This window comes from Littorina saxatilis, linkage group LG2 (assembly GCF_037325665.1).
Source record: "Littorina saxatilis isolate snail1 linkage group LG2, US_GU_Lsax_2.0, whole genome shotgun sequence".
Lineage (NCBI taxonomy): Eukaryota > Metazoa > Mollusca > Gastropoda > Littorinimorpha > Littorinidae > Littorina > Littorina saxatilis.
In genome coordinates, this window is record NC_090246.1 from 46,029,346 (window position 1) to 46,056,406 (window position 27,061).

The window sequence follows — 27,061 nt, forward strand, 5'->3', positions numbered from 1 at the left end:
CCAAAAGAAAACGCACCACAGTCAGATTGTCTCTGACACAATTCGCAAAATTAATTCTTTGAAAATTGCTCGCTCTTTACGTAGGGTACCTAGGATGTTTCCGTTTGGTGAGCGTTTAAATGGAAGGGTGTTTGTACTGTGTGTAAAAGCCTGACATTATCTGTGATGGTCTACGGGAGGCTTACTGTGCCTTTAACCTTGTCTTCGGCAGCCGGCAGATGTGAAAGGCTCAAGGTGCACAGCTTGGTGTTTTATAGGGTGGCCAGTCGCCTTGCACATAGTATTGTCCATCCATTAGGCCTCATTTGTCAACTGTAGCAGTACTGCACATCATGTCAGAATACAAATTTAAATTGGTCCTTTTAGTTGCATCATTTTCATGAACAACATTTGGTAGACACCAGTGTGCTCACCAAAACGTCCTGGTTATGGTCGCAGACTGGGACGGAGACTGATCATTCAAGTAAATGTCCCATCAAATCAGATTGAATGGGCAGTGTGTCCTTCACATACAAGCGGGCTCCTGCTTCACGTCAGACAGAAATGTCAGTGGATTTTGATACTTCTGATCAACACTTTTCTCGGTAGTTTTGCAGAAGATAAGAACCGTAACCTGTACAGATGAAAGTGTCCCCCTTTGTGTTTTCTTTATTTGGTGTTTAACGTCGTTTTCAACCACGAAGGTTATATCGCGACGAGGGAAAGGGGGGAAATGGGATAGGGGAAAGGGGGGAGATGGGATAGAGCCACTTGTTAAGTGTTTCTTGTTCACAAAAGCACTAATCAAAAAATTGCTCCAGGGGCTTGCAACGTAGTACAATATATGACCTTACTGGGAGAATGCAAGTTTCCAGTACAAAGGACTAAACATTTCTTACATACTGCTTGACTAAAATCTTTACAAACAGTGACTATATTCTATACAAGAACCACTTAATAAGGGTAAAAGGAGAAACAGAATCCGTTAGTCGCCTCTTACGACATGCGGGGTGCAGAGAAATAAGGATGTGGAAAAGAAGACTTTTGGTAAGTGAAATAAAGGTGATGGATCCAGTCAGGTAGAAATAAGACAACAAGAAAAGAATTGGAAAACTGCAGGGAATAGTAGGGAGAGTTTTCTTGGAAGGAAATATAGGTGAAAGGACTGGTAAGGCAGAAATAAGACAAAAGAAGAGAAGTAAAGGGGAGGGGTAGCTCTGTTTAAACGCTCCCGCCGCGTGAACCCCTTTGTGTGTGCATGCCTGCATAATAGTGATAATTGTTTGCAGACTCATGGTACATAATGTAGTCCTCGTGATGACCTTAAATATAAATAAATATTGCTATAATAACTGGCAGTGCAGACAAGTTAACTTACAAGCTGATCTAGGATAAATGATGGTTGGGTTCTTTGAAAAGCACGGACAAGTTTCTAAACACTGCAGATTCCTGCTTATTTGTGTGCGATTCAAACACAGTGTGGATGTGAAAGTGGTCAAGTCTACCAGCAAACACAGCCACTTGCTTGTCATACTCGCGTACTTTCATCAAATCCAGAACACACCAAACAGTTTGATCACATATTTTATTCTGCAATTACAGGACTGTACTACTTACACACCACAAAATTTTTAATAAATAGCAGTATACAGTGAATTGACACAAGCATCGGTCGTCATAGTTGAAGTTCCTTTTGGGTGTTCTGCCAATGCATTCAAAGGTACACTCAGTCATTTGATAATGGCATCTTTTTACACTGTACAATTAACATACACGCAAAGAAGAGAAAATGAGAAGGGAAGTGATCCAAATGTTATTTCTATGCTACAAATGAAGCCGTCTTAGGGTAAGGGCACTTGTTTACAGAGGTAAGGGTTATATGTCAACTTCGGTTCATATCTGTGGAAGAAACGCTTGAAAAGAAAATCAAAATGAGTCTCTGCCCTTGTTTGCAACCACACAACTTACAAAAACAAACATGATAAACTGATGGCTAAAGTTAGAATAGAGCTGTGACTTGCCTCGTTTCGGAGAAAGATCATTGTGACTTGTGGAAGATTATAACATTGCCAGAAAGCAAATCTCCATAACGTTGAGCATGTTCGATCATCAATCAATCAATCAATGACGCTTATATCGCGCATATTCCGTGGGTACAGTTCTAGGCGCTCTGCAGTGATGCCGTGTGAGATGAAATTTTATACGGCCAGTAGATTGCAGCCATTTTGGCGCATATTTACCTTTCACGGCCTATTATTCCAAGTCACACGGGTATAGGTAGACAATTATTAACTGTGCCTAAGCAATTTTGCCAGGAAAGACCCTTTTGTCAATCGTGGGATCTTTAACGTGCACACCCAATGTAGTGTACACGGGGGGAGGGTTCGGACACCGAAGAGAGTCTGCACACAAAGTTGACTCTGAAATAAATTTCCGCCGAACCTGGGATCGAACTCACGCTGACAGCGGCCAACTGAATACAAATCCAGCGCGCTACCAACTGAGCTATATCCCCGCCCCGATCATCAATGAAATGTTTTTCCCTCCTGGTATGTTATCAAGGTATACAATTGAAATTATTGTGGCTGTATGGCTGCAAACACGAAAAATCGAAATTGAGGGCAGAGAACTCTAAAATCAACATGATCAACTAACACCTGAAAAGCAGGGTGCACTTTATGCTGGTAATCCAGACTTCCACTGCATGTAGTGCAATTGAAAGATGTTAAATAATGTGTGACAATATGATATGGATCCAGCTGTGAACATAAATGGAAAGCTGCATATGATGAGCATGGTGTCATTTTGATTTCCTTGTTTTTCCTACTCATAATACATTGGCACTCGATGCCACTTCCGATAGGTATGGTCATGTCTGAATGCATACACTGATGTGGGCGACGATTAATGAGGAAAAAGAAAAACTCTGGTCAGTTTTCCTGAGTATAAACAGATTGATGCTACTGTCAGCAGTCAGAATTTCAGACGCGATCTGATGCTATATTCAAGAACCACACAGAGCATTATCTTTGCACATTGTCTTGAATAAACAGAAAATACAGTTGTAACTTTCCAAACTAGAGTAATTAATTTGTTAGTATCCAAAGGCTTTGTGGTCACAATAGTTCCTTGGAAAAAGTGTTAGCGGTACAGCAATGAACACCAAAACGGGGCATGATCTTTACCCATCGTCAACTAGCAAATTACTTTCAAACAGCTGTACAATCGGCATCAATATTTAATTGTGTTCGTGGAATCCATGGGTACCTGTAGATAATCCTGAAGTTGGAATTCCAGCAAAGTGATATGCACTCTGGTAGAAAGTGTCATAACACAAGTTGAAGTACATGTAATTAGTTTCTTTTTATTGCCCCATGTGATTAAATTTTTGTTTAAAAAGGTCCCAAGAGTATCATTTACATTCAGAACACCCTTTACGAAAGTATTTGTGACAGACATCTCTGAATACATATTCCGAATATAACTTGAAAAGTTTCAGTTTCTTACAACATTAAACATCTTTTTAATTTACCTGGATTGCAAACATTTTGAGAAGATAACTTCCGTCACTTGACCTCATTTAGCTCTTGTGCAGATTACGTTTAACCCCACAGGGTAATATATTCCCTGGTTACAAAACAGGTTTGGCACTTGCAGCATTCCTCTGCACAATCTCTCAACAACAACAATTTACATTCTGTACACACGGTCATTGCACTAAAAGTAAAGCGTTACTGTAAATGTTATGACTTAATTCACAACAGTCAAAAACTTCTTCCATTCAGCTGGTATGCAAAAGATTTACACATTTAATTTTTAATTGGGAGAATATTGATTCAAAACTTGCCCCAGATTCATTTAAAACAATGAAACAATATCAACTTTAGATTTTGCTCAATATTCCCCCTGAACTGGAAGGAAAAGAGAAAACAGATGTCTCTGCGTTCGTTCCAACCTGTTACTGAAACGATTGTTCCATGTCAATTAACTAAAGGACAACAAAAACATTATTTTTTTCAAAAACAGTAACAATAATAATAAGTAACCAAATAACTAACTTAATTATCACAAAAGCAAGTATACAACTTGGATAAAAAAGTCTTTTTTTATTTGAAAGTACTGTGCAAGAAACTCTCAGTTGTGTCTGCGAGACATTTTGATTCTTTTAAATAAAGAGGGCTATAGGCCTATTTTAAGTAATTAAATCAGCCACGTTTTCTGCACACAAACCCTAATAAATCTCACAGCTGAAATGTTTGCATCACACAATGGCATATTTTGATTTCTCACACCAAAACTGTTCTACAGCATGCTTTACTCTCAAAAACTTTTTTGATGTGAACATATTTAACAGAATTCTACATCTCACAACATTTACAACGGAGCCTCACAGACTCACACTAACTGTGTCCTTAAAAATGAAACACACAAAAAACAACCGATGAGTGAAATCCATTCTGATTCATCCACTTGGATGCATTTCAGACAGTTTTATGTTATACTTTCAAGCACAATGAAAGTGATCTTGCGCCAACTAGTGACAGTAAGCCTTGCCAAAACAAGTCCGACTGCATACATACACACAGAGTGGACAAAACTGTACACTTTCACCCGGTGCGATGACAAGCTATCAAGATTGCGCGGACTGATTCCAAGCATGAACAGCCAGTACATGTATCACGGTAAGAGTCTTAGAGAGTAAAGCTCAGGGTTGCCCTTGTTCCAAGAAGCACTGAGCAGGCTTGATGACTGGAGTCGGTGGCAGGCACAAAAGGAGATGTGATGGGGGCTTAGGACAATGGGATGAGAGTTCATTGAAGCCGCAGATTGGTGACAAGATTGGTGTTTTTCATCCCACTGTCTCCTCTTGTAACATGGCATCCAGTTCGTCTGTCAAACCCTGAAGCATGTCGTCAATGTCGCTGAGAACGTCACTGGACTGACGAGGGACTCTGCAAGATAAAAATTGTTGCAGATATGATTATGTTCTTGGGCAAAATCTTGGCCACAATGTTCAACTAGACAGCACACATTTACTACCAATCTGTATTTGAAAAGAAAAATATTGAACATCAACTTCTCCAGTTCTCAGTTTTCATTGTTGTGGAAAAGTGACTGTCAACACACCAGAAATCCACATGTAAGCATTAGAGGGTGAAAAGTAAGCAATATCAAGTCTTCGTGATGCTGGTTATCCTATTTGCAAACCGGTTTTAAATGCCAAACAAATTGAACTTTTTCGTTCAAAAATTGAACAAGCGTGGACAGTTAAGTTTCAAATAATCTTCAATCACACCTATTCCCAATATCCTCTATCAAGGCCCAAATGTTCTCTGTCAACAATTAGGATTTCCCAAACTTCAAACTGAAAAACACAAAGTGATGCAAGTCTTCTGTCTTGACATGGAAACCCAAGGTGCATCTTGTCACATCAGAGGAAAGCACATGGACAAACAACCTGACTCTTCAGCTTACAGAACTAGCTACACTTTTCACTTACTCTTCTCCTGCTTCAGAGGGCACTGACGGTGCAACTGCTTTCTGTTGAGGGTGGGGTGCTGGCTGCTGTGCCTGCTGCAACTGCTGTGATGATGATGGTGCTTGGGGCTGAGGTCGATGCTGTTGTTGCTGCTGCTGCTGCTGAAGATGCTGTTGTGCTTGAGGGGGATGTTGCGGCTGATGGTGGTGTTGTTGCTGCCGCTGTGGCTGGGGAGGGACTGGCACGAGGGTTGGCTTTTTGCCTGGCACCGGAGGTCTGTGGGGACCTGCAACATACACCATGCTCGAATTGCTCATTTTGTTTTTACAATTTGCTTTAGCTGGCCAGATAAACTACAGTTAGCGTTTCTTTCAGCAGTTAATTAATTCCTGCAATGCGAGCTCCTTCTCATGATGGGTCACCTTTTGTCTGGACAGTCAGTAATGCACAACCACATTTGACTGTTGTAATGACGTCCTCGTGGGACGCATACCACTGGGCTTTCTCTACCAGCTTGACATTAATTTGTGAATTTGTATATTTAATGGTTGTGTGACAATCAATCTGGCTTTGTCTCCATCATTTCTATGAATTTCATTCTATCAAATCCCTAATATGGATCCTTATAATTATTACGCAATAACAGATACTTCTTGAGCAATCTGTACCTACTCATCTTTTTCTAAATCTATGTTTTCCCATCTATACATCCAGTTCATCATGATACCTCAACAGTAGACGGCATAATATTCTTCATTAACAAGAAGATGAGGACTCTCCCACTTCAATGGAGAGGGATATGTGCCAAAATAACCCTTAACAATAACAATAAATGGGTTAATAATAATAATAATAATAAATGAGCATTTATATAGCGCAGCATCATAACTTTACAATTATGCTCTTTGCGCTTTGCGGTTAGGAAGTCAAAACAAAATGAAGGTTCATTTCCAAGATTGAAATGTAACTTTTACAAGACAGAATAAATGTTTAGGACTGGAGACATGTTTCTGCACCCAAAACATGAGAAACAAGATTCCGTGACGTCACAGAGATTTGCCTCCAAAATATATCTCCATGTTATTTTGAGTTCAATACTCTCTCTGGCTTCACAAAAACAGTACCCCCCCCGCGGGTTAGGGGGAAGAATTTACCCGATGCTCCCCAGCATGTCGTAAGAGGCGACTAACGGATTCTGTTTCTCCTTTTACCCTTGTTAAGTGTTTCTTGTATAGAATATATAGTCAATGTTTGTAAAAAATTTAGTCAAGCAGTATGTAAGAAATGTTAAGTCCTTTGTACTGGAAACTTGGATTCTCCCAGTAAGGTAATATATTGTACTACGTTGCAAGCCCCTGGAGCAATTTTTTGATTAGTGCTTTTGTGAACAAGAAACAATTAACAAGTGGCTCTATCCCATCTCCCCCCCCCCCCCCCCCCCTTTCCCCGTCGCGATATAACCTTCGTGGTCGAAAACGACGTTAAACACCAAATAAAGAAACAAAAACAGTGGTGAAAGAACTACGTACCTTCTGAGGAAGCACCATGGTTTTGTTGAGACAGTCTGGAGTTGCCTGGACCAGTTGCGGACAGTCTACTAGCAGCAGAAGCCACAGTGTGAGAACCGCTAGGTGCTGTGGCAGCCAGCCGACTGACGGCCGACTGCTTGTTTGCAGGATGCTGTGAGGCTTGGGGGATACCCAGAACCACAGGCTTTTCCTTCAGACCAATCACAGTCCTCTTACCTACACTCCCACTGTTGGCACAGTCTGTTCTTTGATAGCCAGCGGCACTGTGTGGGTTGGATGATGACTTTGATTCAGCGCCTGTACCTTCCACATTAGCACCTGAAGGTTTAGTCCTGTTCACATTCATACTGCTGTTTTCACGCAAAGAGCCGTCAAAGAGTTCTTGGTTCAAGTCTACGCTCCTCTGACCGTCCCCTCCCTCGAATGCTTGCACAATGGACGGCTTGACCGCCGCTGCCCTCTGCTTTATCGTCCCCACATTTTCGTTGGCAAAGGGCAGAGTGTTAGAGTCTGTACTGGAGGAGGAGGTGGTGGACTCGAAGCTGGTGGTGGACTCGCTGCGCTTGTCACCCAGGTTGGACGTCACCACGGGAGCTTCAGGCCCCTTGCTTTGCGCTGTGCTGGTAGCGGGCACGTCTCTACCCGGTGATATCCTCTTCATCGGAGTTGCTGACGCCATTAAGGCGTGCTGGTCAGATCTGAGGGCACTAGGGTCAGTGGCATGCAGCGTTTTCAATCGACTCTGAAAGCCATAGTCTTTGTTGTGAGGGCCTGGGGGGTGGTGTCCGTGCATGGCATAGTCTCTGACACTAGGGGGCGTGTGGTGGATGTCTGTCTTGCTGGGGATGCCGTAGTTGTGAATCTTGGGGGTGATGATATCCATGGCGATTGGAGGAGGGGGTGGGGGGAAGTCGTCGCTGTCTGAAGACAAGCTTTCCTGTGAGCCCTCAATCTCGCCCTTCTTGCTGCCGAAGCGTTCAGACAGAGACTTGACACAGCTGGCGAAAGCTTGAGTCTGAGGCTTCTCCGCTACTGGAGGTTCTGGTTTAGCTGGGACAGCAGCTGGTGTTGGGGCAGTGGTGGAGGTGGTGCTGGCGGGAGTGTTAGGTGGGTGGCTCACAACCTTCACAGGAGTGTTGGTAGGGTGACTAACACTTTTCACAGGCGTGTTGGTAGGGTGACTAACACTTTTCACAGGAGTGATAGTAGGGTGGCTCACATTCTTTACACTGCTGTTGCTTTTGGCTGGAAGGGGGGAACTCGGGGCACCCACTGAGGCAGTGGTGGTGACCGTGAAAGTGTTATTTGGTTCTACTTTGTTCACAACCGGAGGTGCTGTATCGTTGCGGATGGAGTGGGTACGCTTGGGGGGAGGGGGTGGGGCCTTCTTGCTGCGCCCTGTAGGAGAGCCTGAAGATTGGGCTGCAGGGTTGTGGTGGGTGGCCACGTGTAGGGGACTGGCGGGTTTCGGCATCACCTGGGGTTTAGGGGAGGCAGGGGCGTTGACTGCAGCCGCAGCGGACTTGGGGGACAGTTGGGGCTGGTCGTAGATGTGTTCCCTGGTCTCCACTCGCAGCTGGCCTGTCGCAGGACTGCCCCCTGACTTCCTCTTGAGCGTGCCTCCTGTGTACACCTCCCCGCTGCGCTCCATCATGGCGGCCACTGCAGCCACTGAGCTCGTTCCCAGCACCGCAGGGGCTGTCTTGGCCCCGTCAGAATTATTCTCACACTCGTGCTTTTCCATTTCGGCGTCCGGAGAGCACTCTCGGCTGGTGCGCTTGGTTTTAGCCACCACCTTGGCCATGGGCTTGGGTTTGGGCTGAACCTTGGGTGCTGCTATCCCTGCCTGCACCCCCACACCAGGGTCTGAGGTGCTCATAGGGTGGGTGACAACAGGGTACTCCCCTGGCACTGGCCCCTGGAAGGACTGGTAGACGACGGCCTGGCCTACAACCTCTTTGGACGTGTCCTCTGAAACGCTGGACCTGCCCTGCCGCTTGACCTGGATGGCCACCACGTCCGACGACGCTGAGCTGGTGGAGGTCTGGCGGCTGTAGGGCATGCCACCCGCTATTCCAGCATCCTCTCTGGGGAGGGGTATGGCACGTACCTCCCCGCTCCCCTGGCTGCTGCCGCTGCCCCCACTGCCTGTGGTGCTGATGCTGTCCCCTGATGGCGATTTCTTGGGCTTGGCTCCCACCCCCAGGCCCCCAACCCCCAGGCCTCCCTCGTACATGTGAGGAGGGAGGGCAGAGATCTCCCCGGACCATCGTCCAATGGGAGGGGCGGGTGGAGGCGGCTCCAGCATCTCGATGGAAGGCCGGCGATGCTCGATGCTGGACAGACGCTTGGAGGCGGAGGTGATGCGCTTGAGCCTGTCGATGGCCAGCATGATCTTCTTCTGGTGACCTGAGGACAAACACAGCAGTACAGAGGATAAAGCCGAGTAGTTCAGGTTACACTGCTGACAAACTCCCATGTTTGCTTACATGAAAGCATTGTATGATATGGGGTCATATTTTTATTCACATTACCCAGGGATCGCGTTTACCGGTAATTTCCGGTATTTTACCGGTTAAGATTCGCCAATACCGGAAAAAAAAGTGGATGTCGGTCAGACGTACCGATTGTTATTTGGTTTGACCAGTAAAATAAAAAGTAGTAATTACAAAAATCGTTTGTCAGTACGAGAGAGAGAGAGAGAGAGAGAGAGAGAGAGAGAGAGAGAGAGAGAGAGAGAGAGAGAGAGAGAGAGAGAGAGAGAGAGAGAGAGAGAGATTTGGATGGCTTGTTGTGACAGCGCTACAATGTTGCGATTATGTCTCCATTGATGACACTTGATGTCAAGGTGTCAAACATGACCTCAAAAATAACAAGGAGGCGAGCTCCGAAATGTCTTTCAGTACGATTGTGCCAGATCTAAAGTATTAGCTAGCAGATTATTTGAGCAATGTAGGTGGTCAGGGAGCGAAGAAATCTTTCTTGTCGCCGAGAAAAAGATCTACACACACAGACATCATACTTTTCGCGCCATTTCTTTCGGTTTCCGGTCCATCGTAAAATCTTTCAGTTTATGAGAAACTGAAAGACAATAAGGGACGGCGTCTAACTATAGCCGACATAGCATCATACCGGGAAATCACGTACTCACACCAGCTTAGATCTTTGTCTACATACAGTTGATTATTGTGAGGCGAAAGTGAAACTGTAACAGTAAGTAACTAGTGAGTAAGTCTTCCAGTTGCGTGATTACTATTTGCTTTCCTATTTTCTGTCATGGATGCAAACCAAAATTGAAGAGGGTGGAGGGGAACAAGTTCTTTAATCATGTTTTCTCTAACAGTAAACACTGAATTTTGCAAAGGGTTGCAGTGCTAGTTCAATAAAACAGTTCTGATGAAAGGTCAAACGTGTGCAGTCTTTATAGGTACACTCAACTTTACCAGTGCTCATCCATCAACAGAACATGTTAAACAGACTTCAGTCTTTTAGAAAAAGGCATAACTGACTTTTTTCACAAATAATTTCAACAGAACTAATTAATGTCTAGCACTGCTCATGCATCTGAACTCTGTATGGCCATAGACATTACCTCACTATATAACACATAATATTTATTTCAATTAGAAAAATGAACATAAGTCACTAAGACGGTGTTAAAAAGGGTTGTTTGGGATAAGCTCCTTCAGGCAAACGTGTCACTTCGGCAAAATGCATATTTTTCAACCAGGGCAAGCCAAATGTAAAGGCAATTCATTTCTCAACATGATCATTTCATTAGAATTATTCGTCAAAGCATAAGATTATCGCAGTTTGGGACAGCGATCTTCAAGGTGACAGTGGGCGTCTATTTCAGCACTGCGAAGCGGACCTGCGCATCTTAGGGACTTTGTTTGTTCGTTTGTCTGTTTATTTATGTGTGAGTGTGTATCTATGTGTCTGTGTGTGCATTTGTGTTTATGAGTGTGTATGAATGTGTTTAGGGAGGGGGGACTTATGCGTTTGGCTTCATAGTAATTTTTTACGAAATACAACACTAACAGGTCATTGGTTAAAAAAAACACTAAAACACAAGCGCATGATTTTTTTTCTAATTATAGCATGTTCGTGTAGAACAGACACTTGGTAACAAAAAGCATCTGATTTTAAAACAAATCATAACGTCGATTTCATGCGAAGGAGCTTTTTCCCAAACAACCCTTTTTAACACCGTCTAAGTGATTTATGTTCATTTGTGTAATTATGTTACGCTTTGGCGAATAATTCTAATCAAATGATCATGTTGAGAGATGAATTTACTCCACAACTGTCTTTACCTGGTTGAAAAATATGCATTTTTACAAATTTTGTAGCGTGCCGAATTTACATGTTCGCCTGCAATCACGACTCGATTGACCCCTACCCTGCATAACACAGTTTATGAAACGGTAAATAAAAAGAAAACTATTAAATAATATGCACTACGTACAGCCAGTAAAATATCCTCCACGAATCTGTCTTCCTTTTTATGTACCTTATCTGGTTCATATGTTACGACAATTTGAAAATGACGAAAAATCACGTGCAACAGTGGGCGCGAATGAGTTGCGTTTCTTTCGCCGGGTACTGTACACTAGGAAAATGCTTTGCTTGAGTATACATTCAAAACATTAAAAAAAGAAAAGAAAATACAAGTGCACACCGAATTACTGACACACACACATACACCCACGCACCAACGCATTTACAGTGCGTCCACTTCACATGTAGTACATATAGGGTAATTGCACAAATATAGTAGTGCTATTGATATAGAAACACAACAATCTAAGTAAACTTTATACTACCACTACTAAAATCTAGAATATTATCATAATATTAAAAGTATTAAAAGTAAACGTGAGGAAAGGTTTGTGGAAAAGCGGCGTACCTAGCTTTTTGATGCCGATCTCTTCCAGGTCTTCCCAGGTGATGTCAGTGACATACTCAATGTTGTCATAGCCCTGACCAGACAGCGTCTCATGGTACATGCCTAGCCCCAGCAGGTGGAGCCACTCTATCAGATCATGCTGAAATACACAAAAAATCTTGTCCTACACTTTGCTAACAAAGTTACTGTTACCAACAGTGTGCAGACCAGATGCTCTCTTCTTTCATTCGCTTTTACTTTTTGAGTCACTTGAGAAAAAGTGACTATGTAATCGGTCAGTGTTAGTCTGTCCGGCCGGCCGTCCGGCCGTCCGTAGACACCACCTTAACGTTGGACTTTTCTCGGAAACTATCAAAGCGATCGGGCTCATATTTTGTTTAGTCGTGACCTCCAATGACCTCTACACTTTAACGATGGTTTCGTTGACCTTTGACCTTTTTCAAGGTCACAGGTCAGCGTCAAAGGAAAAATTAGACATTTTATATCTTTGACAAAGTTCATCGGATGTGATTAAAACTTTGTAGGATTATTCTTTACATCAAAGTATTTACATCTGTAGCCTTTTACGAACGTTATCAGAAAAACAAGGGAGATAACTAGCCTTTTCTGTTCGGCAACACACAACTTAACGTTGGGCTTTTCTCGGAAACTATAAAAGTGACCGGGCTCAAATTTTATGTGAACGTGACTCATTGTGTTGTGAATAGCAATTTCTTCCTGTCCATCTGATGCCTCATATAATATTCAGAACTGCGAAAGTGACTCGATCGAGCGTTTGCTCTTCTTGTCATTATAAAGCCTCAACTCCAGTAGCTAAAACTACTCCTGCCAACACACACACCACACGCACATTCTCTCATCTGTCATCAAAAGTTCCATGACAGTGATTCTGCTTATTCTTTCTCTCGAATTATTGATAAGCACATGCCTGGCTTTCATAACAAGTCAGCCTGTCTGGTCATACTGACATACCACAAACAAAACGTTCTTTGGAAAATCATTATTTACCTAACTGCTTGCCCTATATGCTTGATTCACATGATCCATAAATTTATAGTTTGTAGATGAGATTATTCCACGTTGGCAAGAGAACCTGTGACAACGACAAAAGCCTCACAGAAAGCTTATCTGTATGTCCCGTTTGCTCCTCTCTCCAAATGGAAAAAAACCAAAAGAAATTAGAAAAGGGAGAGAGAGATCGAGAGGAGATAAATATTCATGGGGAAGAGAGAGAGAGAGAGAGAGAGAGAGAGAGAGAGGGAGAGAGAGTGTTTGTGTGGCCCCAAAGACATGCGGTGCATATTATCTGATAAGGGCAATAAAAACAAACAAGGCTCCAGTGTGAACAGAAGTGGTTGAACCTACAGGGCAGAAATCTGGGATTCCATCGTGGATGTGGAGCCGTGCAATCTCCGCCTTGAGCCGCTTCCTGTGGGCCGGCTTTGTGATGCCAATGGCAGTCAGGTCCTGCAACACCCATACACATTATTATTCAAGCAAACTTGTTTACCACACTTTGTCTTTTTCTAGTGCTTCTTATTTCCTTCTGGGATGCACACAGCAGATGATGAAAAAAGTAAAGATAGTGTTGGTCTCATATTACAAAGATAACGAATAAGGTGAAAAGAGCATGAGTGTTCATGGTTGGATGGTGCAAGTGTGTGTGTGTGTGTGTGTGTGTGTGTGTGTGTGTGTGTGTGTGTGTGCGTGCCCATGTCTGTGCATGTATGTGAGCACACAATTGTGTTTTAGATCGGGGTGGGGGTGTTGTAGGGAGTAAGGAGAAGGGGGTAAAAAAACAAACAATTTGGGTGAGAAGTATGGTGAGGAAAAAAGCCAAAGATCAGGTTAAAATGTGTGTGATACCTCAGGCGTCATACGTGAGATGGTAGGCATGTCGTAGCCGGCCTGCATGAAGTTCGAATAGTATTCCTCAAAATGAAGGTCATGCAGCCAGGCGTGCAGCACCTCCTTATCCTGAACAACATACACAAATGAGTAACTTTAATGGCAGCAACATCATAGTAAAAATATATTTTGTCTTCAATATCCTGACAAAAACGCACTTGCGTGCCCTACATCAAGAAAGACTGAATTGATGGATGAAAACACAAATAGTCCCTTCCTCCCACTTAAAAAAACAAAACAGAAAGACTCGTACACTTTTCATCATGACAATGTGTATTTACATGCTGTCACTGGATCACTTGGTAATTCTGATTTAACCTATCTTTCTGTCTGTTGGCGGACACAGAAACTCTTCTAAACTGGCCATGACGATACAATCAGTTCCACTAAGTCCTCTACGATGTCATGTGAGAAAATTGCTCGGTGGCTTTTTCTATTACAAATTTCTAAAGTAAAGCAGGTTAAAAAGCAGAACCGAAAATGACACACAGCATGGTACCTGTACTGTAGAGCCTCTTCGAAAAGAGTAAACCTCTTGAAAGAGGATATGTTCTGTTGTCCCTCAGTCTAGTACAGTAAAACCTGTCTCTAAAGGACACCCTTGGGGTATGGTAATGGTGTCCCTATTAGACAGGTGTCCTTTCTTCACAGGTGGAGGGGCCGGGGCAATATTTTACAAAGAGCACGTAAAATGTACAAGACACTTTTTGTCAATCCTGGAGTATGTATTTATTTTTCAACACAAAACACAAGGTAAAAACTTAAATAAAATTACTTAAATAAAATAAACTTAAATTTTCATGTGACAGTGTTTACACTTCCTACGGTCCGAAAAATCGTGTCCGCGTCCGTAAGTGGCAGGTGTCCGTCCGTTAAAGGTTAGTTATTGTTGAAATCGTGTTCGTTCCATGATAAACTGTCCGTATGTAGCAGGTGGCCGTTACAACAAGGGTCCACTAGACTCAGGTTTTTACTGTAATTAAACTAAGCTATACCTTCCCTGAAAGGTCCCCGTATCACAGGTAGCACTACAGAAGTACAGTGGAATCAACTTTTCAGACCTCCCAATTTAAGACTTTTCCTTTTCAAAACCCTGATTTCTCAGATTTAGATCTGTTTAGATTATGCCTGTAAATGTATCCCCATTTTAAGACTCCCTTCCATTTCACAACCGCTTTTTAAAGGTTTCTGACAGTCTTAAAAGGGGATGGGATGGGGTGGGGGTGGGTTGAGGAGGAGTTGAAATGACTTACAGGCACGCTGGCCTGAATAAGCTGTTGGACGTTGATGGTGGAGGTGTGGCCGGACTCCTCCAGACGATCCAAACTGCCCAGGCTGGAGCTGGACGTACTGTGGTAGCTCTGGCGCGACGAAACGCCCGACTCGTAACTCTGCCCTGACAGGCGGTGCTGCCCTGTCACCTATCATAAAGGTAGAGGAGAACTACTGTTAGTAAAGTGGTATCTGCCATGCGAGGCCCTTGCTATGAGGCTGCCCTTTTTTTGTTTTTGTTTGTTTGTTTGTTTGCTTAACGCCCAGCCGACCACGAAGGGCCATATCAGGGCGGTGCTGCTTTGACATATAATGTGCGCCACACACAAGACAGAAGTCGCAGCACAGGCTTCATGTCTCACCCAGTCACATTATTCTGACACCGGACCAACCAGTCCTAGCACTAACCCCATAATGCCAGACGCCAGGCGGAGCAGCCACTAGATTGCCAATTTTAAAGTCTTAGGTATGACCCGGCCGGGGTTCGAACCCACGACCTCCCGATCACGGGGCGGACGCCTTACCACTAGGCCAACCGTGCCGGTAGCTGCCCTTTTGTCATGTAAACAATACAGTGTTATTATGTAAAACAGCTTTATATATTGATTGGCACTTCTCAATGGGTTTTAGATGCTGAAAGCATTTTTCTTAATTACAAAGTTATATGCGTTGTCTTCTCAGTTTGATTTCTCACATGAGAATATGCCTTGCTCTCTCTTTCTCAATCTTTGAAAATAGCCATTTAGCAAAGTAGTTCAGTTCAATTCAATTCTCAGAGTTACGTCGTCGGCATCTTGCATGCCAGATTCATCGTCAATTTCAAGATAAGTTCATTGTTTGTATCATAAGTGTCTGTCTGTTTGTCTACGTGAAACACCACTGGGTCGACGTACTGTAAATGTAACGTTTTGTTTTATCAATAATAAGATGTTCCAATAACCTACAACTCTTTTTTTTTGATTGTGCACAACATTACTTCATGAAAACACAAGAAATTAAAACCGGCATTGCCATTATAGTCCTCGGCATGAAGGAGACTGTGACTGAAAGAACTGTCTTGTAAAATGATAATGCTCTTGTTATTGCTTTCACTACAACTGCCACCTCCTGCAAATATTACTGACAGTTGATATGTTGACAGCAAGGCCATTTCTAACAATAACAAAGAAAACCAAATACTCACAGTGACCACCTTGGGTTCGAGGTGACCAGTGCTGACCCCGCGTCCACTGTCACTGCTGGCAGCGCTGTTCCTGTTGCTGTGGGCAGGGCTGTGGTTGTGCTGCACGTGCTGCTGCTGCTCCTTGCCGGGGCTGTGCGCCCTCATGTCCCCTCCTGCTGCTGGCCCCGCCCCCACCGGCCCCACCCCCAAAGGCCCCGCCCACTCTCCACCATGCTGCTCCCCGCCCGGCAGGACCACTGTGGACGCTGGCTTGCCGCCCAGGTACTGTAACATCAAGGTGAGAACGATGGTTAAAACCACTGGTGACTTCTTGCTTACAGGTACTGTAATATGAAGGTGAGAAAGATGGTTAAAAACACTGTTGACTTCTTTCTTACAGGTGTTTTAATATGAAGACTTCATATATGAAGACGAGAAGAATGTTGATGAAGACGACAAAGATGGTTAAAAACTAAGTTGACTTTTTGGTTACAGGTATCGTAATATGAAGGCGAGAAAGATGGTTAAAAACACTTGACGTTTTTGTTACAGCTTTGGTTCCACAAATGTAAGGAAGCTTAGGTTAGCACAGTCAATATTTTTGTTTGATATTTTCATCCCAAACGCTAGGAAATAAGGCACAAATTCAGATAGAAATGCCCACGAGACCTAGATTTTGTAAATGCCTACATTGTAGCCCTTTTGGGCGGGGATGTAGCTCAATCGGTAGCGCGCTGGATTTGTATCCAGTTGGCCGCTGTCAGTGTGAGTTCGTCCCCACGTTCGGCGAGAGATTTATTTCTCAGAGTCAACTTTGTGTGCAGACTCTCCTCGGTGTCCGAACACCCCCGTGTGTACACGCAAGCACAAGACCAAGTGCGCACGAAAAAGATCCTGTAATCCATGTCAGAGTTCGGTGGGTTATAGAAACATGAAAATACCCAGCATGCTTCCTCCGAAAACGGCGTATGGCTGCCTAAATGGAGGGGTAAAAAACGGTCATACACGTAAAATTCCACTTGTGCAAAAAACACGAGTGTACATGGGAGTTTCAGCCCACGAACGCAGAAGAAGAAGAAGAGTAGCCCTTTTACCTATGAAAGTAGGTTTCTTTTTCAGGCAAGGGAGGGGGGAGTATATTGTCACAGTAAAGAAGGGGGAAAAAAACTACAGGAGATGGCAAAAGCAATCTGAATGCAAAATGTAGCTAAATGCAACAACAATTATATTCTGACCTTGTGAATTAAAACTTCATGATGTATGATATGAACATTTAAATTTATCCTGGCCTTTATTTAATAAGTCTACTCCCATTTAATACATGCACCATTATCGAAGTCCGTCTCAACGAAATGTTATTCCATTCCTAACTAGACTCCCCTACTTCCCTGAGAAAGCAAAAACTGGTTGCTGTTTTTTGTCACATTATCTCGCAACTCATTCATCATAATCAAGATGCGTACAGTTTTTCCACTGCTATAATTCATGAAACTCTAGCCTCCTTTGCCCTCAGGAGATCCTTTACGTCTACAAGAACAGCAATGATTCCTGCACAACTTGCTGAAGAGCTCTGTTAACAACAACAAAAAGTTCTTCTTCCCAGTCAATGAAACCAAGGAAAGAAAGACATGCAAAAAGAAATCAATGAAAGAAGAAGAAGAAAGTTCAAAAAGAAAAGAAAAAGAGGGCGAGAAAAAAAAAAGAAGAGCACAGATATGACAGTCTAGCTTGAAAGAGGAGACAGTAATGCAGAAAGCCATTTCTCTCCATCTTTTATGTCTGTGCTATCAATCTGATAATTGAAGTCTAAAACGCTGCGTCTTCCTTCTGGAGATCAAGCTACTTCAGTATTGATTCAGGCTTCAGTGTCACTTAAAGGGGCTGTCAGTGTCATCCAACTGGGAACGTAGGGCAGTTATGACTGTCAGCGGACATGCAAACCTTTCTCTCCCACGCAAGCACATGTTTGCATGAACACACACGCACACACACTCACTGTATCTGGAAGTTTTTTTAACAGCTGATGTAAATGGCTAGTAAGGCAAAATGATTAATCCAAACATTGATTATTTGCATCCTCACAGAACTCTAATGGTATTAAAGTCATTAACTGGGGATCCACTGAAGGCAACTGTAAAATTCCTTCTGGGAATTTAAAGCAGAAGCGATGCAGCACTACCCGGACTTCTTTAATTTTTAGTCTCAGCATTATTTCAGAGAGACAGAGTGAGAGAGAGAGAGTTTCATCGATCGTAGCTCTTACAAGTGCGCTCTGTCACCGAGCCGGGAGTGTGACAACAGAAATAACTCAACGAAATGAAAAAAGTCCTTCAGCTGGGGGATCACAAATGAGCACCAGCCTCAGGCTGTAACAAGCAACCAGAATCAAGCACCCCCATCCAATACTATCACAGTCCAACCATAGTGTGGAGGTGTGGGCTGTTGAAACAATGGCAATGCCCAGGGAAGGCGAAGAGGTAGCCAGTGTGTTGCCGGGTTACCTCAACAGGTCAAACAAACAAAAGCTTTCAGACCCTCTTCTCAAAATGCCAACTGGGCATGGTACAGTTGCAGACTGTGCCAAGAACACTATACACAGCTGAAGTTAGGGTTACGAACATGGCAAGGACAGGTAGATATGATCATCGGTACTACTGGAAGCATGGCCAAGCTTCAGCAACGCCAATTTAAGCTTGCTTGCAAATGATTTGATTTCAGTCCACAGTTAGGGGCTGATGAGGGGAAGAAACGGTCCGTGACGAGACCTGTATCCCTACATGTCAGCGTTTTACTAAAAAAAAGGTTGACGTAAACTTTGACAAGGAATATAATTTATGCTCATCCTTCTGTTTTTCTCCATCCCTTTCAAAATGGATTTGTTCCAGGCAATTTGTAACGACAGTTTAATCTGCTAAACATGCCTGAAGGAATACCAATAGCACGCGAACTTTCCACGCCCCTTGTTCCTGAACTAAAAGGGATCGGGGGAAAAAGAAGTTACTTTAGTGGAATCAGGCCAGCCACGAAATGCAAAATAATCAATCAGATTACACACAACTAAATCGAACCTTTAATGCGCAAAGAGAGAGAGAGAGAGAGAGAGAGAGAGAGAGAGAGAGAGAGAGAGAGAGAGAGAGAGAGAGAGAGAGAGAGAGACAGAGAGAGAAAGAGAGAAAGAGAAAGAGAGCGAGAGAGAGAAAGAGATAGATAGAGAAAGAAAGAGAGAGAGAAAGAGAGAAAGAGAGAGAGAGAGAGAGAAATCGAACCTTTAATGCGCAAAGAGAGAGAGAGAGAGAGAGAGAGAGAGAGAGAGAGAGAGAGAGAGAGAGAGAGAGAGAGAGAGAGAGAGAGAGAGTACACATTTAGCCACTATGTTATATAATCAATCAAATGTAACTGAGCCAAATCGAGCCTTAATGCGCAGAGACAAAGACACTTTTTTGAGAAAATTGGTACCAATTCAGCCGAGCATGCTAATATAGCCTGCATAAGTTTGGGTTTCTTTGCGCGCCCCCCCTAGCACAAATCAACAGCGAGGGCCAGAGACCAGAGAAAAACTGCAGAAGCGCATGTGGACCATACTTCACTGGAAATCAATGTCCTTCAGCTGTCTCTGGAAGCGCTGACTGTCAGTGTCAGTCGTCGGCATGGCTGCCAGGGCTCTAGTGGTTAAGTGTTACTGGTGTGTGGCACAGTGTGTGTGTGTGTGTGTGTGTGTGTGTGTGTGTGTGTGTGTGTGTGTGTGTGTTTGTACTTGTACTTGTGTGAATTTGAGAGAGAAAGAGAGAGAGAGAGATCAAATCAAATCAAATCAAATGTTATTTTACGAGGGTTGTGGCATAAGCAATATAAACGAGCTTCTTTTCAACCACAGAGAGAGAGAGAGAGAGAGAGAGAGAGAGAGAGAGAGAGAGAGAGAGAGAGAGAGAGAGAGAGAGAGAGAGAGAGAGAGAGAGAGAGAGAGAGAGAGAGAGAGAGAGAGAGAGAGAGAGTACCGGTGCTGATGAAATACCCACGCATGATTTATATCTATAAATGACGGGTTCTCCAATATGTTTTCTTTCCTTGTTGCTATCCTGGACTGCATAATCCAGATGCACCATGTTATCACAAACAGGCGGCGGTGAAGGGGGACCACGATGTGAGAGAAGTTGTTTAAATGAGTATACCACTTATCCACAACCCTCACACTAACTTCGACAACCTAATCCGGCTTATAACACACATCACAACGCTTGTAGGCTTGACACACTAGGAAAACTTGTGCCAGAGGAACCAATGCTAGTGCAGTGTCAATGAGAAAAAAAACACCTATGCGGACCTTTCCAAACGCTGCATGACTTTTGGCATGGGCAAATGAAGGGAGCTGGCATGTTCACGTGAAGCCATCGTGTTGCTTTCACCTTGTTCATTAGTTTAATGACAACTTAAATCTACACACATCACAGATTTTCACTTAAAACAATAGAGATATCATGACTTTGTTTGGCTTCACGTAAACTTCCCACTGACTGATTACCAAACCTAGCTTGCCTGCACCGCGAAATCATGCCGTGCACGTGACATGGCTGGCGTCAGTCATGCCTGTGGAGTTCCAATCGCGCAATTTTTAAACAGGTTAACCAGTTGATGGCGAGATGTGTGACCTGAAGCGTGGGTCAGCTCTCACAGCTGACTAGCAATGTCATATATAATGGGAATGTTTGTATGGCGCAGGGGTGGACATGTCAGGACGAGCAACTGATGGACGAGGTATTTACAACCACTGACGGCGAACGTCACCGCGACATGACGTCAGGACAATAGGCGGAAGCTCGGATTGCTGTTTGGGACATCTGTATGTTTGACAATTTGAGCTTCATTTTAGCCAAGTACTACTAGAAGCTAAAGAAGAGAACTCTCAAAAAACACCTCGTTCTCTTCTTTAGCTTCTTTTCTTTTTTAATAGTGTATCAAAATGGCATTATTTGTTTCAAACAACACGGCACTCCAGGCCCCTCCCCAGTGTTCCACTGACACACACACTGACACACATACTCTCTCCCTCTCCCCCGCACCCCCCTTCCCCTCCCGTCTTGAGCTTGCAATTTGTGATTGATTTATACTTGTCTGTACAGACTGTATTAAATCGAAATTATCTATTTCAATGCAGCTGATGGCTATTGAAGAGTTCCTAATCGCAGCACTGACTGAGACTTTCTCCCCCTTTTCAGGCTTTTCGCCAGCAGAGTTCTACAGACCCGTAAGGTAATCCTCCTGACCACGCCAACTCCTCTTCTACCGAACTCATCTCCATGCAATCACCCCCACCTAGCTAACCCCCCTTACCTGCCTCCCTATTATTACCATCCCCCTCTCCCCCTCCCGACGTCCAACCCTCCACCCATTATCGTCTCTCTCCTCCTCCTCCCCCAGCCCTCTCCTCTACCCCCATGGAGTCTCCAAATGGTGAGTTGGGTGCAAAAAGCAAGCGGGGCAGCGGGCATGGAGGCTGTGTGAAAATCGATTGTTCATTTAGAGGCACACACGGTGCCAGTGTAGGAATGCGAGGGCCATGCAGCAAGTCACAGTCAAGCAAGTCGTTACACTGCATTGGGGACCGTCCTCGTCGTCGTTGTGGTGTACGTGTTGTGATGTGCTTTGTTGTGTTGTGTTGTGTTGTACGTGTTGTGTTGTGGATTATTCAGTCACTGCATGGACGTCATTACCTAATGACACTGTTAATTAAGAGAACTGAATTTATGTCTATAACCCCCCCCCCCCCCCCCTTAAACTCGCACATACAGACACAGAGTCAGATATCCATACTTTCACGGACGTACTAAAAAAAAAAAAGCTCAAGCAAATATAAACTCAAGGCACATTAGTTCCACACACACACTGACACACATACTCTCTCCCCCTCCCGTCTTGAGCTTGCAATTTGTGAATTCTTCGCACGACTCTGTGCACTAACATGCATCTCGTTATTCAATGCTGAGGCATTCGCGCCGTGCCTGAAGTTGACACCACCCTGCCTTCAAACACCCTTCGTGGCAAGTTTTTGTCTTGACCCGTCTCGCGACACAGCCGCTAAAAACCGTACCAGATACGCCTCCACTCGAGAGGTACTACAGAATACATTAAATCAGACATGTGATGTGTGTGACTAGGGGATTTTTTTTTTATCCGACAAGAAATGTGTGTCAAACTGAAACCAATCAGTCCGATGTTTCTCAGACACTGAGGAAGACAGACTGTGACAGACAACAGCCTCAGGCAGACGGGAAGGCAGGCTGACAGGCAACAGGACAAGGACAGACAACTCCTCATATGCATCAGACATATAAGAATCTACAATGTTAAGAAAACTCAAGTTAACACATTTTGTTCAGATATATGTATGCATAGCAGAACAATCAAAATCATCTTAAAAAAACATGCACACAAAAACCTTGATGTACGGTGGGAAAAAAGGAGATTGGACACTGGCTGATTTGATTGACTAATTGCATTACGTTCGTTGGCATCATCTTTTTTCATGCAGCCAGTGTTTCTTTCTGGCCAGCGCGGACCTTTATCGTTGAATATTTACGAGCCCATCTGAGACGCCGGGAATTTTCTCATTGCCTCCAATAAAAACAATGACCCATGGCACAGGCCCGCCACTGCCAGCCCTTCTAATGGAGGACGATGGGAAGCCAAGAAAGCAAATATTACACCCCCCCCCCCCCGCCCCCCTACTCTTAATCCTCGCCGCCGCTGCACCGCCAGGGGTCTGGAAGCGTCGATGACGTCAACTTGACCTAAGCTGTCTGGGACGACGACGCAGGGTGGCAGGAATAGAACTTCTATTCTAAAGGGGCCCTGATGCGCAAATACATTGACGCACTGAGACACATGAGCGACCACACACACACACAGAGGCACGCGCGCATGAATGCATGCAGGCAAGCAGACTATACACACACACACACACACACAGACGACAGTATCGGAATGTTAGGATAACGTGTCATATCTTGTCTGGCAGACAGATAGGCCTGAGGAGCCTGGAGGCGCGTGCCAGTGCCAGGGAATACACCCAGCCCAGACCGGAGGATATGGGAAAGGCGCATGGCTTCGGTGTCACACAACTTTAACAGAGGGCCTTGCACCAAGCCACGCGGACATAGGACTCCCATGTTTTCCCCTGTATTGATCGTCCTCACAGCTTTTATGGTGACCTTTTCCCTCACTGCCTCTCTCCCCTCACAAGTCTTTTTAAGTCGAGAGATTATCACGAGATGCCTGCAAGACAAACGCAATGTATGATGCGAGAAGTCATGAAGATAAAGGAGATGTAGGACTTTTCGTCTGTTCAAGAACGAGAGTGATTCGGTAAAACGCGATTCTGCCCCATTTGCCGAGTCCCTCTCCCGAGCAGTACAAGGCGCAAAAGCTCCTTAATCTCACTGTTCCATTTGCAATGAAGTCCTTATCAGAAGGAGGGAAGTAAAGCTTGATACATTGGTCAAAAATCTGTGTTGGGTGTTTTGAGGTTTAAAGGCCATACACTGGTGTTTTTCCACTCCCGCATTCATCGATAATTCAATTATGGAAACGTGTATAAAAGTACATTGTACAATTTTAACAGACACATTCTCAACAGTATGCACTGCGTGCAATAACGAACTTCGTAGGAAGGACAGTTGCCGAAACTACCGTGGCACCACTTAGTGACCCGAACGCGATCGCGTCTCCCTGGCTATCTTTTTATTTTAATTTGTGTTTGTTTTAACAAAATGCTGCATGTAATTAATATATATGCTACAACACAGAAATTTAAAAAACAAAACAAAACAACAACACCCACTACACTAAAACACGAAACTTGCACTGACAAAATTCCTTATACACCCCCCCCCCCCCCAACCAATCGCGCACCCCCGCCTCCCCCCCCCCCTTTTTTTTATTCCCCCTCGTCATTCATTGTGTTTGAAGAAAATGTGGCTTGCACGCCATGCTGCCACAGTATGTTTGGCTCCAAACATTAGCACTGTCAGGGCGAAAGAAAAGGACAAACCTCTCGTGATGGATTCCTGCAGAATCGCATCGTCAATACCACCCTCCCTTTCTGTTGCCTCCCTCCTAGACATACAACCACCCCTTGGTAGAGAGGGCGCTGGGGGACAGGGCGAGAGAGACCAAGAGATTTCTGCAAACACTGAAGAGGCAGCCAAGACTTTGGAGATTGGAAGGGTGGAGAGAAAAAGAAAAAAAAAGAAAAAAGAGAGAGAGAGAGAGAGAGAGAGAGAGAGAGAGAGAGAGAGAGAGAGAGAGAGAGAGAGAGAGAGAGAGAGAGAGAGAGAGAGAGAGAGAGAGAGAGAGAGCTGCATCAGTCACTTATCGTATTCAATTTAAACTGAATGGACAAAGTGCACAACACAATAGTCAGTTAACGATCCTTGTTTAACAACCAAACAAACAAAATCGAAAATGAATAAGGGCTTCCCCAACACACTCACAGATGCACACGAAGCCGAATGTGAAACGAACATCCAACCAACGAGTCAATTTCAACACGCTCAAATTGAGAAATCATGTAACTAGAACACAACATATTGATCTCTCCGGATTTCCAGTCCTGCCGTAAATCCATGACCTAATTTAGCAACATTATCATAAGCCGGATTATGCGCACAAAAATACTTGTTTTGTTATTTTCCTTCTTTTCTCCCCGTCCCGCCCCGCCCCGACCTCCCCAAATTGATTGTTTTCGAGGCTTTTTTTTAAAGCCGAGAAAGCCCCGATCAGACGACCATGAATTCATTGTGATCCCGTTAGAACATTTTTTCAAATGTCTGTAAGTTGATCTCGATCACGGAAATAATGAAATCTCCAAGGTATTGCCAAAACAATACAGCTTTGACCACTTTCTTATACAAACAGCCTTTCAACGGAAGAATCGAACGTTATTCCCCGGCTCTTCCAACCACCGCCCTTCCCCCCCTCTCTCGCCCTGTCATTCATAGCAATTCACGAGGAAACTCAATTGTCAATGTGCGCGGACAGGGACAATGGTCATAAAGCCAACAAATCGACACAGATCAGCAGGACACAATCGTGATGCGTCGAGGGACAATGTAATTACCGGGGCCCCGTTGTGAGTCAGATCATTGGTGCCTTCCTGCTCCACACCAGCCTTTGGGACCGCTTGTATCCGAGAGTAATGCTTCAGGGGACTTGTAGCGGAAGAAGCAATTCACACCTGGATGCAGGGCAACGGTCGATGGCTTCTTTGTATTTGTCACCAACAACGATTGGACGTCCTCGCTCTCCCACACTCCCTGGCCTTTTTGGCTCCCCCATCCCCTCTTTCCTAATAGTGCCTCCACGTCCTCTTCTTTCTAATAGTGCCTCCACGTCCTCTTCTTTCTAATAGTGCCTCCACGTCCTCTTCTTTCTAATAGTGCCTCCACGTCCTCTTCTTTCTAATAGTGCCTCCACGTCCTCTTCTTTCTAATAGTGCCTCCACGTCCTCTTCTTTCTAATAGTGCCTCCACGTCCTCTTCTTTCTAATAGTGCCTCCACGTCCTCTTCTTTCTAATAGTGCCTCCACGTCCTCTTCTTTCTAATAGTGCCTCCACAACCCCTCCTCCATATACTCTCTCCACGTGTTCACCAGACGGTTCCAGACGCAGGACAGTGCACACAGCCTCTGGCAGGCACGAGGTAAAACAACATAGTTGCTGACTGTTTCATTGTCAGCATGATGAATTCACAACGGACCGGATCAACTTACTATTTACTGCAAAAATCAAAGGATTTCATGTTGTTATATGTATGTTTATCTATATGTTGATCACACTGAGAGCTTGCAGAGTTGAAAGAAACGCAGAGAACAGAGTGCTCAAAATCAAAGTTTTAAGCATGGGATTCTTGATACTGCCAACATTAGCCTATCATATATTTTTAGAATGACACATCTGGGGCTATCAAGGCTCCTTCACATTGAGTCCTAAGGGTTCAAGAAACAATCTGCACTGGCACAACCCCAACAACCGAAGACGATTCTGCATCTAGGGAGTTCTACCTACAAAATGACCAAACATCGGGTTTTTTTTCCTTTTCAAATTATGATGGGGTGTTTAGATGCAAACATAACCACATTTTTACCGGCAGCAATTTTTTTTCCCTAAACACAACCGTTTTTGATATATTCAGCTTCAATGAAGGGGTATCAATGCGCAAAATCTCCCATTTCCGGTGAATGAACACAAAAACACGACATCGCTATCAACCGCCTTTGCCTGTAAAATAATAACAGCTCCCTCGGCAGTTTGAAATAAGGACTGCTCTCTGTCGTCTTGTCTGATTTGTCACTTCCTGCAGAGCAAAATATGAGTCTTTCGATGTGTTTTTCAACTTTTTTTTTGCATCACTGGTGTCGTTTGACAAGTTTAATGTCAAATTAGGGGTTGAAAGGTTAGCAAAAATCGCACATTTTCAGTGGTTTTACATCTTCTGAACTATTCAAGATAGACTGTTCAAATTTGGCACACTTTTTGTTTACAGCATTTGCAGGATGCTGAACCTCCCCAAAAGAGAGAGAGAGAGAGAGAGAGAGAGAGAGAGAGAGAGAGAGAGAGAGAGAGAGAGAGAGAGAGAGAGAGAGTGTGTGTGTGTGTGTGTGTGTGTGTGTGTGTGTGTGTGTGTGTGTGTTCAAGAGAGAGAGAGAGAGAGAGAGAGAGAGAGAGAATTGAATTGAATTGAACTTTATTTAACAAGGATTAAGATTTAAGGCTACGCCTTTTCTTACAATCTGTCCTTGGGACGCACAGACACACAATGATAAAATTGAA

General features: G+C 44.0%; 1 protein-coding gene across 1 annotated transcript in view; it reads right to left on the reverse strand.

The window, feature by feature from the left end:
- Window positions 1–1,547: 1,547 nt before the first annotated feature.
- Window positions 1,548–27,061, reverse strand: part of LOC138955282 (caskin-2-like) — a gene marked incomplete in the record, with an annotated part of 215,475 nt that continues 189,961 nt past the window's right edge. The window contains 8 exon segments of the mRNA XM_070326917.1: window positions 1,548–4,931; window positions 5,480–5,744; window positions 6,988–9,396; window positions 11,897–12,035; window positions 13,262–13,363; window positions 13,763–13,873; window positions 15,058–15,225; window positions 16,260–16,523. Coding sequence (XP_070183018.1) covers window positions 4,829–4,931; window positions 5,480–5,744; window positions 6,988–9,396; window positions 11,897–12,035; window positions 13,262–13,363; window positions 13,763–13,873; window positions 15,058–15,225; window positions 16,260–16,523 — 3,561 coding nt within the window.